Consider the following 16,283-nt stretch of genomic DNA (forward strand, 5'->3'; position numbering starts at 1 on the left):
GAGTTAGTATTCTAGTCCCTTCACTTACTAGCTCTGTGAACTGGGCAAGGTACTTAATTTTACTGTGCTTGTTTCCTCATTTGTAAAATATGGATAAGGATAGCACTACTTTATTGGATTAAGATTAAATTAAAGCAACATGGAAAACATTTAGAATGGTACCTGGCACAGACTCAGTAATGTGTCAGCTGTCAATACCACCCACTGAGCCATTCTTCCTCCCCGCTCCCAAATTACTGGATGTGAAGCCTAGCTAAGTATTTAAGCCCTTACTAAATCCCAGGTATTCTTAAATACTTGATGTGCATTTTCTTACTTAATCCTCACAACCTGTGAGGTAGATCACTTTTATCTGTTAATAGATGAGAAAACTGGTATGACCTTATTAAGGTTATACAGCTGAACCTAGGCAGTGTAATTGCAGATCCTCTCCTAACCTCTCCTAACTCTTCATCATAAAAATCCTAGCTTTTTAGCTGTACATTATTCCTTCATATAAATTCCCCAATTTTATAGATTGAGTAAACTGAAGCCAGGAAGTTAAATGACTTCTCAAAGAATAGTGTTTTGCTTTGGGCAAGATCACTTTCCCATCTGTATTTGTCTGGAAATTGGATAATTTTGAATCAGATTCTTAGATTACATACTTTGGGGGAAGAATTCTAAGGTTCCTATTTTGAATTGGCAGTGTGGTATAGTGAAATCAAAAAACAGAGCTAAAGTGCCCCGTTACAGCCGCCTCATATTGTTTTAAATGAAATCTAGTATCTTAGAGCCAAAACACCTCTGATCAACTCCTCTCACCTCATTTTACAAATGAGGCATTATCTCTATTTACAGACATTAAATATAAGTGATAGGGAATTTCCAAACCTTTATAAAGTTATTTAACATTTATTAAATCCTTTATAGCAGCACCTGTGGATGACAAGATCCCTACCCATGAAGAGCAAGAAGCTGTTCAGATATGTTATTAAACTAGTCTAATTAGGGCCTTTGGCAATAAGCTAGTATAGACTCCAAATGAACTCTGAGGGTATATATGTACTTTTAAAAATCATTTTAAAATACATTTAATAAATCTAGAGCTAGGTGGTATAATACTGAACATTTATTCAAGACTAGTATGTAAAACATTTACAGATAGTCCCATGGAGGACTCACAAATATTTTAAATTCAACATTCACAGTGCATAACGCAAAAGGTATATCAACTATGTATGTGCAACTTAACGTGAAAGAGAGCTTTACTTTAGCAAATACTTTCTTTACATTAAGGAAAATGTCCTTAAACCTATCTTCTTTAATTTTAGTATACTCAGAGTAGGGGAAAAACAGGATTTCCTTTTATACAGGTCTCAAGAATTTAAATCAAATTGACTCCATAGATCATGGTTAAGAAACACATGGTAAAGAATGCTTTCAAAATACTTGTATTTTTGTTTTCAATTAAATTCCCCCAAATTGATTTTAACAACCAATAGTCTTTATTCCACTTGGTAACATTTTTCATGTTAAGCAACATTATATGCTTGTTGTCTTTAAACATTTAAAACAATTAGAACATAAGGGCATTGTCTAAAGTTTCAAACTGATAGAGAAGTCAGTTTACACACCATCTTATGAATAGTGAATAAAACAAGGTATATTCTGCTGTGAATGTAATGAGAAAAAGTACTCTTACAGCAATAAAGTAGCCCTCCGTCTTTACCATTACTTTAATTCCATCACACAGAGGCAAAGAAAACAATTCCAATACTTCAGTATCTGCTAAGGATGATCTATGGCCCTTGGAGTATATGTATGTGTGGACACACCCCACACACATATCTACATAAGTATATGTCTGTATGTATTTAATCAATACAACTGGAGAAATCACAACCATGAAAAAATACAATAAAAGCAATAAATGAAAAATACTAAGTGAATAAAAGTTAACATAAGCCATAGGAGATTTCAGAGAAGGGAGAGTCCCAGGAATAAGAGATTAAGACTTCAAGGTGAAAGTGAGATTTGTTCTGAACCCTAAAGGACAAACTATAACTGAAAGGCTGGGAGATGAAGGTAGGATATTCCAGCTTCAGAACTGTGCATTAAGATTTTTAAAGACACATGCCCACCAAAGCATTTCAGTTAAAAAAAAGGTGGGGGGGAGATCATAGTGGAAGAGGGAAAAGAGGAATCTATGGAGGAGACCTTATATGCCTTTAAATTTGAACTCACTTCTGGAATTAACAATGAACCATTAATGGAATTTTAAAGAAGTGATATGGTCAAAGCAGTCCCTTAAGGTCAAAAGGCAGGTAATGCAGGCAATATTGGATAAGGAAGAGGAGTCATAATCAAAATGGTTTAGGAGAAAGTGACAGATTTAATATACTTTTGTTTATACTACTGGCATACAAAGGACAGGGAAGAATGCCAAAAACTCTCAGCCTTTCACAGGTGTGACTCAACAACGATGTGGTTTTTGTAAATCTATTAATATCTAAAGATATTTTGGTCTTGTGATTCCCATTAATTCAGGGCCCACACTTATTGATGAACTTCAGCTTCCTTATCAGAGAGCTCATATCTCTAAAGCAGAATGTAATAGTGTACCTAGCTTCTTTAAGATACCCCAGGGCTAAATGTGAATCTCTATCCACTAGCAGTGGCTCTCAAGCTATTTATTGAGCCTAAGAATTACCAGGGCAGCTATTTAAAATGCAGATTTCTAATCCTCACTTTAGACCTACAGAATATATGTTTTTTTAAGATGTATTCCAGGTAATTCCTCAAGTCCATCTTAGACAAGTCATTTAAGCTCCCTAGCTTCGGTATCATTACCTGTAAAATAGGTACAATATCACTATCTTACAGAAGTATAAGACTTAAATGATATATTAAGTATCCAGGAATAGCTCTGGCCCTTTGTAGATGCTAATACCTTCTCCTTAGCATGTTAATTTTGGATTTACCAATACTAGGTTTCTTAAGACTAGAGGACAGTTTCCCAGTAGACTTAGAGAGTCCCTATTTGTTCTGTTAACTAATAAAAGGATATGGCACCTTAGGAGAAGCTTTTCTCTTCCTCTTTCTTTTCCACTGCAAAGAAGGCAGTTATTTGTGCTTTTCTTCTGTCTTTTCTCACAAAAAAAGACTGGCCTTCAAACTTGGATCAAACAAGCAACACAGAAAGTAAGCCAAAATGAGTGAAGAAAGATGAAGTATTAAGCCCATCCACTTCCAGAACTCTTCAACTTTTCTCCTCTTCTTGCCAGTTTCTTGGCAAACTGGACAAGGCTGTGATGGTTAAGAGTTGAGGCTAGACACAGGGGTGCTGTAGGTGCTACCACCCTTCCAGTGTGTGCTTAACAACCTGGTTCGCAGAGGGCAATGGCATGTATTCATCACTTGGATGCTAAAGACAAGCCGTTTTCTTGGCCGGGGGTCTAACTACATGAGGCAGGACACTGTACAAGAGGCCTCACATCTGACTCCCATTTAGAGTCCAGAAGGCCCACTCCTGCAGCCATATCCTAAATCCTGGCCTTTTAGTTACTTCTAGGAGGTCTTGTTGGTATATTAAGGAAGGAAAATAAGGTCAAATCCTAGCTTCACCACTGACTTAGCTGTGTAACACTGAACAAGTTATTTAACCGCAAATTCAATTTTCTCGTTAATCTGAAGCTATTCTGTAGGCAGTGAGGAACTGATGGTTTTTGAGGAGGAAAGTAACAATCAAAATTAGCTCCCTTAACCTGCTGTATAGCACAGGGAGCTCAGCTTGGTGCCCTTTGATGGCCTAGTTGGGTGGGATGGGGGGTGAGGGGGAGGGAGGTCCAAGAGGGAGGGGATGTGTGTATGAGTATAGCTGATTCACTTCACTGTGCAGCAGAAACTAACACAACATTGTAAAGCAATTATACTCCAATAAAAAAATTTTTTAAAAATTGAAAAAAAAATTAGCTCCCTTCCCCAAAAACAGTGCCCCTCCAAAAAAAACCAAACAGACTAATTTTTTAATTTACACTTTTTCTGTTAAAATAAAAAACTAGAGTTAAATTCTCAAAGTCTAAATTAGACTAAATATAAAACTGCTATACAACCCACTGAATGGATTTATAATGTCCCTCAAAAGTATCTAGTCATCTTCTGCCTTTTTCCTTTTTTCTAAATTCATTCTGCTCCAGTCTTCATTATCATCACATGCACTTTATTCCATCAAACATCATTTTCCAGGATCAACCTACCTGAATAATCATTAAGCCTCTTTAGAGCTTTCCCAAACTTAAACTTTGTCATTTTGATTATACACCCCAAAGCATTACTTTCCTCACTTTTTTTGTTTAGTACCAGAATGTTGTAAAAAGAAACAATAAAAGTTGTATATTTCCCTAAAAAGAAAGATCAGTATATCCAATGGCTATTAAGTTAACCACTTAATAAAACACATTAAAAACTACTCATCCTTATGTTAATTAACTGAAATTAGAACATAATGAATTAGTAAACCTAATACTATGCCATTTCATGCCCACAAGATTATCCAAGAAACCAAAATGGCTTCTCATAACTTGTTTGCTTTCCAAATACTTCACATTTCAACCCCATATCCATACAGAGAGAGAAAATCCAAACATACTCTCCTTACTTAAAATCAGTAGAGAAGGCTAAAAAGCATTATTTAGGACTTTTTTAGACCCTGAAAAAGTTACACTTCCAATGTGTATTTAAATTACAAATGTTTTTATCCTGTGACATTGCTTCAACTTAAGTTCATCATAGTTAAGTTGACTGGGCTACTACTTCATCTTTCAAGTCGGATGGAGATTCTTTGGCATCAAGGCTCTTATTCAAGATTTCTTCTTCTGCAAAATTGACTTCAAAAAGAGAAAAAAGGATAAGCAAACATTATAAAGAAAAAATAGGACAAATCCCAAGTAGTAGCAAATTTCAGTAAAAAGTTCACATGCAAATATGTAACTGCAATAAAATTACCATTATTCTGGGACTTCCCTGGTGGCACAGTGGTTAAGAATCTGCCTGCCAATGCAGGGGACACAGGTTCGTGCCCTGGTCCGGGAATATCCCACATGCCACAGAGCAACTAAGCCCGTGCACCACAACTACTGAGCCTGCGCTCTAGAGCCCACGAGCCACAGCTACTGAAGCCCGCACGCATAGAGCCGGTGCTCCGCAACGAGAAGCCACCACAATGAGAAGCCTGTGCACCGCAACAAAAAGTAGCCCCCACTCGCCGCAACTAGAGAAAGCCCGCGCGCAGCAACAAAGACCCAACTCAGCCAAAAAGAATTAAAAAAAAAAAAAAAAAAAAGGTAAGATGGGAGTAGGATGGGCCCTTAATCTACAGGACTGATGTCCTTATAAGAAGGTACACGGAACACAAGGGGAGAATGCCATGTGAAGATGGAGGCAGAAATGTGTTATGCTGCCACAAGCCAAAGAACACCTGGGGGTTATCAGAAGCTAGAAGAATCAAGAAGGATCATCCTCTAGTGCAGAGGTACCCAACCCCCGGGCCGTGGACCACTACCCGTCCGCAGCCTATTAGGAATCAGGCCGCACAGCAGGTGAGTGACAGGCGAGCGAGCAAAGCTTCATCTGCCACTCCCCATCCCTCGCATTACCACCTGAACCTCCCCACCCCCCACCATGGAAAAACTGCCTTCCACGAAACTGGTCCCCAGTGCCAAAAAGGCTGGGGACCGCTGCTCTAGTGGCTTCAGAGGGAACACGGCCATGCCAACACCTTGATTCTCAATCCTAGCCTCCAGAACTTGTTTTCTCCAGAGACAAAAAATTTCTGTTGTCTTCAGCCACCCAGTTTGTGGTACGTCGTTACGGCAGCCCTAGGAAAGTAAAACAATGACCTACCTTGTTTTGTCACTGCACCCCCATCAAATTATTTCAAACGAAACCACAGATACTATATTATTTATTTTTTAATTCAAATTTATTTATTTTTTGGCTGTGTTGGGTCTTCGTTGCTGCGCACAGGCTTTTTCTAGTTGTGTCGAGCAGGGGCTACTCTTATCGCTGTGTGTGGGCTTCTCACTGCCGTGGCTTCTCTTGTTGCAGAGCACGGGCTCTAGGTGCATGGCCTTCAGTAGTTGTGGCACATGGGCTCAGTAGCTGTGGCTTGTGGGCTCTAGAGCACAGGCTCTGTAGTTGTGGTGCATGGGCTTAGTTACTCTGCGGCATGTGGAATATTCCTGGCCAGGGAACGAACCTGTGTCTCCTGCATTGGCAGGCAGATTCTCAACCACCTTGCTACCAGGGAAGTCCCACTATATTATAATGATATTTAACATAGCGTTTCTCAACTTTAGAACCACCTTCCATTAGCCAAAAAGATTTTGACAAGGTTTACTTTCAGTAGTTTCTATTACAAAAGCAATAGGTTTCAGGTTTTTGGTTTTGTTTTCCACCCCTGTCCCATACCAATTGTAAGCTAAATCACTAGAAGGGCTTCCCTGTTGGCGCAGTGGTTGAGAGTCCACCTGCCGATGCAGGGGACACGGGTTCGTGCCCCGGTCCGGGAAGATGCCACAGAGCGGCTGGGCCTGTGAGCCATGGCCACTGAGCCTGCGCATCCAGAGCCCGTGCTCCGCAATGGGAGAGGCCACAACAGTGAGAGGCCCGTGTACCGCCAAAAAAAAAAAAAAAAAAATCACTAGACATTCTGAAAGTACCCATAAAAATGATGGGTTTACTCTTCTCATCCTAGCTGAAGGAATAAGGAGCATATTTTGTCATATTAACAATAAAGATCATGTAACATTCACTGCATGCTATTTTTAGGAGAAGGTGAAAGAAAACTTCAGCAGGTTAATATGCACATTATCTAGTTAAATCTTACCTGTTAAATTAGGTAGACGTTCTCCAAGACTACATGGTATTGTGGTCCTCAATCTTTGTTCCACTGGAGAAAACTTAATTAGTGGTGAAAGAGACCGTTTTCTTTCACCAAGGGACATGCGTGAAGCTGGTTTTGTACAGTCAATGTGCATATCATGAGTGCCCCAAAAGTTAAGCATATCATCAGTTTGCATGTATTGGGAAGTAAGGCTCAATTCTGGTTTGTGTCTTTCAAGTGTTTCAGAATTAGAGAGGCAAATTTCTTCCCTTTGCTTGGGCACAGATTTCTTCAGAGCCTCATATCCACTCCAAGTAGCCTGTAAATTAAAGTCTGATTCTGGAGTATTCTGTCTTCCTCCCACAGCACCTTCTGGGAAAATGCCACTGTGCATAGGGCTATTTGGTTCCAGTTTAAAATTGGCCTCTGTACTACTGGAGCTATTAAGACTTAAGTGACCAACTTCTTCTGGAAGAGTTTCATGTAATATGCCAAAATCACTATCTTTAAAACTGGAACTAATTCCACTTGATATCTGAAAAGAGTTCCATAACATACTTTTATGCATGGAAAGATCTTTGTAAGAAGCTTTCGAGTGGTCTGATATTTTAATATACTCTTCTTCACTGCTACCTATCACATCTCTCCTATTGCCTACAGCAGGGGAGGATGTCTCTATTTGGCTAGTTTCTAAAAACTTGTTCTGTAAAGCTGTACATTCCAAATCTTGCTTACAAATTATGTCCTTATTTAACAAATCTGACACATTCTGTGTTGTTGGTTCACCTATGCAACTGGTTACCACAGGTTTCTGAAGCACACACTTGAGGCAATCTGAAACAACTTTCTCTTCAGGCAAATGAGAATGGCTAGAATCGGACACAGTAGTTGCTGAGAAAAAACTGTCCACGTTAAGCTCTTTTTGATTATGCACCACAGGTAAGGATTCTGGCAATACTTCTCTATGTTCAGTATCCATCTGAATTGGTTCTGCACTTCTGTTATCTTCTATTTTAACAGCTTTTCTCCATGAGCTCCTAATTTCACTTACTGATTAAATGAAGGGGGAAATAACACAAGTTATTAATAAATTCCCAAATAGAACATGCAATTAAACATTTCATTTCTAGTGCTTAAGATAAAATTTCTGACTCAGTACATGTTCATAAATATGCCAGTTGGATGACAAGGCTCCACAATACACCAAAGCCCAACAACATCAAAGAATTCCATCTCCAACTGACCACACACAAAAAATGAAACGTGTTCCTGAAATGTGCATATACTTTCACACAGCACATACAAATCACATGTATTAAAGAGATATTTTCTTAACCATAACTCAAAGAGTCATGTACCACAATATTCATTGCAGCTCTGTTTACAATAGCCAGGACATGGAAGCAACCTAAGTGTCCATCGACAGATGAATGCATAAAGAAGATGTGGCACATATATACAATGGAATATTACTCAGCCATAAAAAGAAATGAAATCGTGTTATCTGTAGTGAGGTGGATGGACCTAGAGTCTGTCATACACAGTGAAGTAAGTCAGAAAGAGAAAATCAAATACCGTATGCTAACACACATATATGGAATCTTAAAAAAAAAAAATGGTTCTGAAGAACCTAGGGGCAGGACAGGAATAAAGATGCAGACGTAGAGAATGGACTTGAGGACACAGGGAGGGGGAAGAGTAAGCTGGGACGAAATGAGAGAGTGGCATGGACTTATATATACTATCAAATGTAAAATAGATAGCATAGCTAGTGGGAAGCAGCCACACAGCACAGGGAGATCAGCTCGGTGCTTTGTGACCGCCTAGAGGGGTGGGATAGGGAGGGTGGGAGGGAGACGCAAGAGGGAGGAGATATGGGGATATATGTATATGTATAGCTGATTCACTTTGTTATATAGCAGAAACTAACACACCATTGTAAAGCAATTATACTCCAATAAAGATGTTATTTATAAATAAATAAACAAACAAATAAATGGAAAAAAAGATATTTTCTTGCCCATCTAGGCCAGGGTTTGGCATGCATATATATATATATTTATTTATATACTTATATATATACAGTATACACACACACACACACACACACAACACACACTTTTTCTATAAAGGGCCAGATAGTAATACTTCAGGTATTGCAGGCCATCTTATCTGTGGTAACTACTCAGCCACTGTAATGTGAAAGTAGCCATAAACGATATGCTGACAAATGAACAAGGTTGTGTTCAATGCAACTTTATGTACAAAAACACATAGGGTGGGCCAGATTTGGTTTGCAAGATGTAGTTTGCCAACCACCAATCTATACAGTGGCTAGGTTCAACCTGAACTGAATCCATTTAACTTTGGATATGTCATTTCTAGTAGCAAAATGGAAATTATATATCTAATCACTTACCCAGCATGATGTGCCTACATGAGGACAAGAATATCCGAACTTTGCCCACACAATACAGGTTGTAAGAAGAAAGTACTGGGGAGTCTGATTAGCTTGGGAGAGGTAGGTAAGATCTCTGTACAGAGTTTTTGGCTGATGCTGCTGGTTGTTGACTGGAAGAATACAGCCTCCATACTCTATAAATGTTGATCACAGATCAGGTGTGGAGGCAGAGGATATTTCTGAAGTGATCAACTAAAATATTTTCCACGAAAAAGCCAAGTAAAACAACAAAAACAAAACTGTACAGTTCCAGGGCAAAATAATACTGCTGAAGGACTGCCATATAGGTGACAGTGCCCACAGTTGATATTTCAATAAAAGTCCCCCACATGAAAACAAATAGAGCCAATGCCACTAAATTGAAAGATACAGAAAAAAAGTTTTAAAGTGAGCTTCCAAAAGATTTGTCAGACCATGGTTCTAATAGTAGTAATGTCTAAGAAAGAAAATAGTGACAAAAAACATTATTAACTTACTCAAGTTTTCTGGAGTTCGGGGAATTTGATTCCTTGTTAAGAATGGGTTGGAAGCTAGAGAGTCAATTAGTTCCTCTAATATTACTTCTTTTCCTTTAGAAGGCTGTGGTGAATCAGATAAAACTGCCCTTGCAACCTAAAACAGAAAAGAAAAAGTAAAGCAAAAATTACCAAGCCCACTGGTAGAATGCAACAAAGGCCCTGATAAGAACAATAAGCACAAAAATAAACTCAACAATGTAGCTCCCAGGCACTCCATATAGACTCTCCAGGCACAATCCTATTAAGGTGAAATCAAACCCAAACCCTGTTTCCTCCCTTATCTTAAATGGATATCCTGTTACACAGGAGAGAAAAGATAAGAAATCTTTACACTTGGAAAGATTTAGATATAGTTCTGACTGCAGTGATCTGAATTACTATCTGCCACACTTGAGCTTCACAATTCCATATCTGCTAAAATGACTGGTTCTAAAGCATGCAGGTTCTTCTTAATTATAATCCACCGCACAGTAACACCTCTACTAATAAACAGAGTACATTCTGACAACAAACTTCTTTGCCAGAAACCTCATCATCAGACATAAATTAATGAAAACATAGGGATACATTTCTAAAATAGAGAAAAGAAAGTGTACAATATGGAAATAGCACTCTGTATTAACATTTTAATAAAACCAGAAAGCAAAAAACAAGCAAATTAAAATCTCTGCACCCTGAAATCCTGAAAAAAAGAAACTGCCTACAACCATAATCAAACTGACTCCTCCTCCATAAAAATAGAGGGCTTCTTAGAATTCTAACACTAAATATTCCTTGTCATAAACACTATTAAAGAGAATTAATTTCACTTTACTTTCAGAGTTTTATGAGATTTTAGGGCTCTCCTCTTCCATCCTATCTCATTCCACTGCTACTGTAAATTCTTTTAACCAGAAAATGTGCCTTTCCTCCCATATCAGGAAAGAAAAAAAGAATGACTAATCATCTTTTCTTTAGTATAGAGTCAATCAACTAATACAGAGAAACAACAGAACTTTAGAGATTTAAAAATATTTAGAGACCATGAAACTGGTCCAACTTCCTCAAGTTGCAAACAAGAAAAATGACTGACAGCCAGCTCTCTTATTTGGACAATATTTATTAACTTTTTTCACGATCAAGATAAAGGAGGGAACTCCAATACCTGAATCAATATGCACTAAACCAAACTTTTCTTTCAGTCTCTCAGGAATGTAAAACAGCTGATTTATTTTCTGGCTGTTTCTGTTTCTGGCAGATAATCCAAATTCAAACAATGGGAAATATGTAATAAAAATAACATTAAAGAATGGCCTGACCATTTCATTTGTATAAACCGAGTTCTGTAATACTCAGCAATAGTCGTATTATGTGGTCAGTTGCCAGTGAAAAGTAGAAAATTATTAAGGAACAGAGCTGGTTAAGAAAACCAAGATCATAAACAATCATGTATTTATTCACTTTTGAAATATTTAAAAAGCAGAAGGACAAAACCTTCACTTGGTGATAATATACTGTATAGTCTTTGTTCTAAAATTCAAAAAAAGAGGAAGCTCAGCTAAGCAACAGATAACATTCGCAGAGTATTTTAATAAGTATAATCATTGGGTGTATTTATCCAACAATTTATGTAATGGTTAATTCCAAAAATATTATACATGTATTATTTTTATACTTTTGGATAGTTATAGAACGGGACATGGGTTCTAAACCACGGATATAATCTTAACTAAATAAGTTTATTTTATATCTGTTTCTACTTTTGGGGAGGACCAATTCTGCTTTAACCATGATTTTTATTGTCTGTGACCTCCTTCCCAAATTACACCTAATCAATAATTAACTGTACTTCACTTATAATCCCAACACCATTTAGAAAATGACATTTCAGTATACTTATTATAATCTCTTTCTAACCTCTTCTACCAGATGATCTTGCTCTTTTTGGAATGGATCACTTTTTTTAGCTGGCAGAGACCCTCCAAATGCACTACTCTTTGCAATATTTGATGATGAAGAGTCTTCCGCTTCAAATTCTGATGTTTTCTTAGGAACTGTTTCATTTTTCTCTCTAGGAGTCATCAACTTCGTGTCCTGAATAAGATAGACATGTAATGTTAAAATGTTAATAATTGTACCTGATCTTCATTGTACCTGATCTTCATTAATGTTAATCTATAAAAGGTTAACATTATTGTAAAATTAAATGTTCACTGGCACAGTTTAAAAATTCCAGTATTCCCATTTAGAAGTAATAACTAATGTGTAAACAGGAATGGTAGATAATGTGCACATACTAGGAAATGTGAAAATAGAAATTTAATTGGGATATCAACAAAAGTAAAGAATATTTTTATCATATGTGAGTATGGTCAGAATTAATTTTAAATTGTTTTAAAATGTACCTTTTCAAGTAGTGTAACACTGTTTCTATCTGATGGTGAAATGGGCTGCAACAGGAAAGAAGCAGGGCTAAAAGGAAAAAAAATTAATAAATCCAAGTTATGAGTAAGAAAGAATTCCATTCACTTGATGTATCTGAATATTCTAAGGAAACTGTCTGCCCCGTATCTGTCCGTTACGATTTCACTCAATTCGTCCCGGTCATCAAAAGGCAGTTTATTATTCTAGGGAAGTATAGTGACAATTAGAGCAGTACTTCAGCCCAATTTGTGTATCAGCCTCCCAAACTAATGAACATTTTCCTTACCCAGTATGTATTTTAAGTCAACAGCATTTTTTACAAGGGTTGGATGACTTGATGAACACTCAAAAACTTGAGTACAAGGTAAAAACAAATTCAATTAGGGACTTCCCTGGTGGCGCAGGGGTTAAGAATCTGTCTGCCAATGCAGGGGACATGGGTTTGATCCCTGGTTCGGGAAGATCCCACGTGCCGCAGAGCAACCAAGCCCGTGCGCCACAACTACTGAGCCCGAGTGCCACAACTACTGAAGCCCCTGCACCTAGAGCCCATGCTCTGCAGCAAGAGAAGCTGCCGCAATAAGCCCACGCACCGCAACAAAGAGTAGCCCCCGCTCGCCGCAACTAGAGAAAGCCCATGCGCAGCAACGAAGACCCAATGCAGCCAAAAATAAACAAATAAAAATAAAGAAATTAAAGAAAAAAATTCAATTAACTAGAATCACATTATTACAATGTCCTCAGGCTTCAGACCACAGAAGCACTGTAGCAGAGACTAAGATTCTTTTGATATTTCAGGTCCAAAATCAATTTCTCTTATGCTGAATTTTCCATAGCAAATACATTACACTTACAGTAAAGTCATGAGGTTATTCAATTTGAATTTGCAGCATTCCACACATAGTGTTCCTTAATCTCTTAGATTCTCTTGCCCCTTTTGGTTAACGTGAAAACCTTATGCATCTTTTCACTATAATTACAAAGTAAGTTATTAAATTTTTTAAGCCTTCAAAGTAATGATAACTTTATTTATCTTCATCTTGAAAGTGCCTTCAAATTCAATCATGGATTGGGTCTGCTCACTGACCAAAAGCTTTTCTACTCTAGGTAAAATGGAGGCAGGATTACCACAGAAACCACCTTCAACATCAAGCATGCCAGTGTTTTTCTTTCCGTTCACAGACAGAAAAGTACAAAATTAACAACTTTGCAAATATTTTATATAATAGCAAATATGCCTTTCAAACTTTTTCAAATATGCCCTTCTTGAAATCTACCTTCCAAACATAATTCAAAATCACTGAAATCGCTCAAGTTTCAAATTCGCTTCGACAGGATATAATCTAGATATCTAAGGCAAAAGATTAGTGATTACTATCTAGTGTGATTTTATCCACGTTCTTCCCCAAAATTGACGTTAAAATGATCAGAAAGCCCTCTGAAGCAGGGCCAGCAAGCTATGGACCAATGCCATTAAGATGCCACCAAAAGACTGGTGAGCTCCTTGAGGATGATGACTATGTCTTACCAAAGGCTATTCCCAAGTCCTAACACAGTGCCTGGCGCTTGGCAGTGCCACACGATGGATCAATGAATAAATGTCACTTGAAGATGAGGTTCTATAGATGCCACCAAATTTTTCTATCTGAATCATTCTTGCAGAGTCTCATAATAGAGAAAAATGGAACCACATTCTATACCTCCTCTCTCTCGTTTCTGAATTGGCAACATGCTACTAGCCTTGTTAATATCTCAATTCAAGTCAACTTCAAAGCAGCCCTGGCTCAGTCCTTACTCTCTACCCACTTGCCAGGCCAAAACTGAGGCCCATGAAATCCAGATAAAAAGGGTATTGATCCCACTGTGGAAATTAACCCTAAAAGCACTACCAAAAGAAAAAAGACATGCTTTTTATAGCAGCAAAAATTTTGAGGAAAACCTAAAGTCTAAAAATAAATGAAATGTTAAAAAGCTATTTTAAGTGGTAATATAATGTTAAGTAAATATACACACACACTTAAAAAAACTGCATTTATGCTATGTTAATGTTGAGAAAATTTTGTATTTTAGAATACAAGACTTTGGAATTGGAAATAAAGTCTAAAAAAGAACTTCGGAAAGAATCTGACAAGTGATTTATTGGAAATTGGAAATTTTAGCTAATTATTTTTTATTTTCATTTGTTGTTGTTGTTATAATATGTCTACAATTAACAGAGAAATAAAAAAAAGAGAAAGGAAATAACAAAATGAGATTAGAATTCAATTTCTAAGACTAAGGATGTTTGTTTGGAATGCATGCAAGATCATACTGCCCTATCTCTGAAATGTAGTAAAGGAGAAACCGTAGAGGTTAAAGGTCTAGAAGAACTGCATCACCACCACTAGAAATATCATGGAACCCTCCTTTCCAGAAACCACTGCAAAGAAAGGTAGTACCCACAGTGTACAGCAAAGGCATCATCAATCACTGAATTCTGATTGTAAGTATGGTGCAGCCTCCATGAGCTCACTCTGATCAAAATCAAGCCAGGAGATCTATGGAGAAGACTACTTATACTTTAGTACTTGTGAATGAAAACCACACGTGAAAGGGCAAACAACACACTTACCCTAAAAACTACATTCATCTCATGCTTTTTAACTGCATAATTATATTAACCATATCCACATATGAATTTCCCAATTAACTACACTGATACTGATGTAAGATGATGCCACTAAAAATAAAATATTTAGTATAATAGCTGAACTACATGCCAAAAACGGTATTTCTTTAAGTGCAGTCTCTCCACGTTACACATGAAACATTTTATTACAAAATACCTTTTACAGTAAAGAATTCTGAGCAACATGTTTACTTCCATATCCCAGTAACTCAACTCTTTACCTCTCTTCTGTTCTCTTATTAGGCAGTCATAATCTTTCATTTCCCATTAAGCGTTTATCCCTCATCACCAAAAGCCTTCCTCTACCTCCTTTCAATATCCCAAAATATAAGTAAAATAAAGAGTGAAAAGACAGTTAAAAGATCCAAAAGCTTAGAAAAGGATAAATGTGGAAGTCAAAATTATTTAATACAGGGGCTTCCCTGGTGGTGCAATGGTTGAGAGTCCGCCTGCCGATGCAGGGGACACGGGTTCGTGCCCCGGTCCGGGAGGATCCCACATGCCGCGGAGCAGCTGGACCCATGAGCGATGGCCGCTGAGCCTGCGCGTCCGGAGCCTGTGCTCCGCAACGGGAGAGGCCACAGCAGTGAGAGGCCCGCGTACCGCAAAAACAAACAAACAAAAACAAACAAAAAATTATTTAATTCAACTTTTTCCTATATTAGAATTCTATTTGAATTAAATTCTTAGGGGCTGAGCATCTGGCTCCTGTAGAATTCTGATAGTACATCTTAGTACAAAATTCTACTTCAAGAAAGAATCTTGAGGTTGAATGGAGTTCATAAATAAAATCAGATTTGTGAATTAATCTACTAACTCCATCAATCTTTAGTCCAACAAGAGACCTTAAATCAAAATATTTAATCTGTTCTCTCAAGGAAAGACAGACCAAAAACATAACTGAGATCGGGAAGCACCAACTATTTCCCTCTAAGAGGCATGCTTTAAGAACAATTGTGATAAGGGGGTAAAATTAGCAAGCCCAATAACTTTATAATTTCTTCACTTTACAAGGTCTTCACTGCAGATTTCATTCTATTTCTTTAGGTACTCAGAAAATCAACATCACACCCAGATCTAAGAACAAAAATAAAATTCTCCCACAAGTAGTGCTGACCTCCTATGAACCAGAAAATTTGCAGAGGAAACTGCCAATAGCATAATTTCACATGTAAGCTTTGACAATAGTTACGGTATTTCAACTTAATAACTTATTAAGAGTATACAGAATGAAGGGGGCCTCAAGTCATTTAAAATTTTCTTTTAGAATTATCTTAAATATTTTGTTTCCATATCTGTGCCTCATTAACATGGGGAAGTTGAACTGAAAATCGACTATTTAAATCAAAGGTTAATCAGAAAAAGCAA

General features: G+C 37.5%; 1 protein-coding gene and 1 non-coding gene across 2 annotated transcripts in view; both read right to left on the reverse strand.

The window, feature by feature from the left end:
* Positions 1-1,704: 1,704 nt before the first annotated feature.
* The window catches only part of HAUS6 (HAUS augmin like complex subunit 6), a 43,275-nt gene continuing 28,696 nt past the window's right edge, over positions 1,705-16,283 (reverse strand). The window contains exons 13-17 of the mRNA XM_060155112.1: positions 12,229-12,295; positions 11,741-11,917; positions 9,803-9,938; positions 6,869-7,915; positions 1,705-4,868 (exon numbers count right to left, since the gene is read on the reverse strand). Of these exons, the coding sequence (XP_060011095.1) occupies positions 4,774-4,868; positions 6,869-7,915; positions 9,803-9,938; positions 11,741-11,917; positions 12,229-12,295 (1,522 nt within the window). The 3' untranslated portion in view covers positions 1,705-4,773. The remainder of the gene's footprint in view (positions 4,869-6,868; positions 7,916-9,802; positions 9,939-11,740; positions 11,918-12,228; positions 12,296-16,283) is intronic.
* On the reverse strand, positions 12,378-12,511 carry LOC132523954 (small Cajal body-specific RNA 8). Its single transcript, XR_009541722.1, has one exon. It is a non-coding gene; the product is annotated as a small Cajal body-specific RNA 8 (non-coding RNA).

The sequence above is a fragment of the Lagenorhynchus albirostris genome, chromosome 7, assembly GCF_949774975.1.
Source record: "Lagenorhynchus albirostris chromosome 7, mLagAlb1.1, whole genome shotgun sequence".
In the NCBI taxonomy this organism is placed as follows: Eukaryota; Metazoa; Chordata; class Mammalia; order Artiodactyla; family Delphinidae; genus Lagenorhynchus; species Lagenorhynchus albirostris.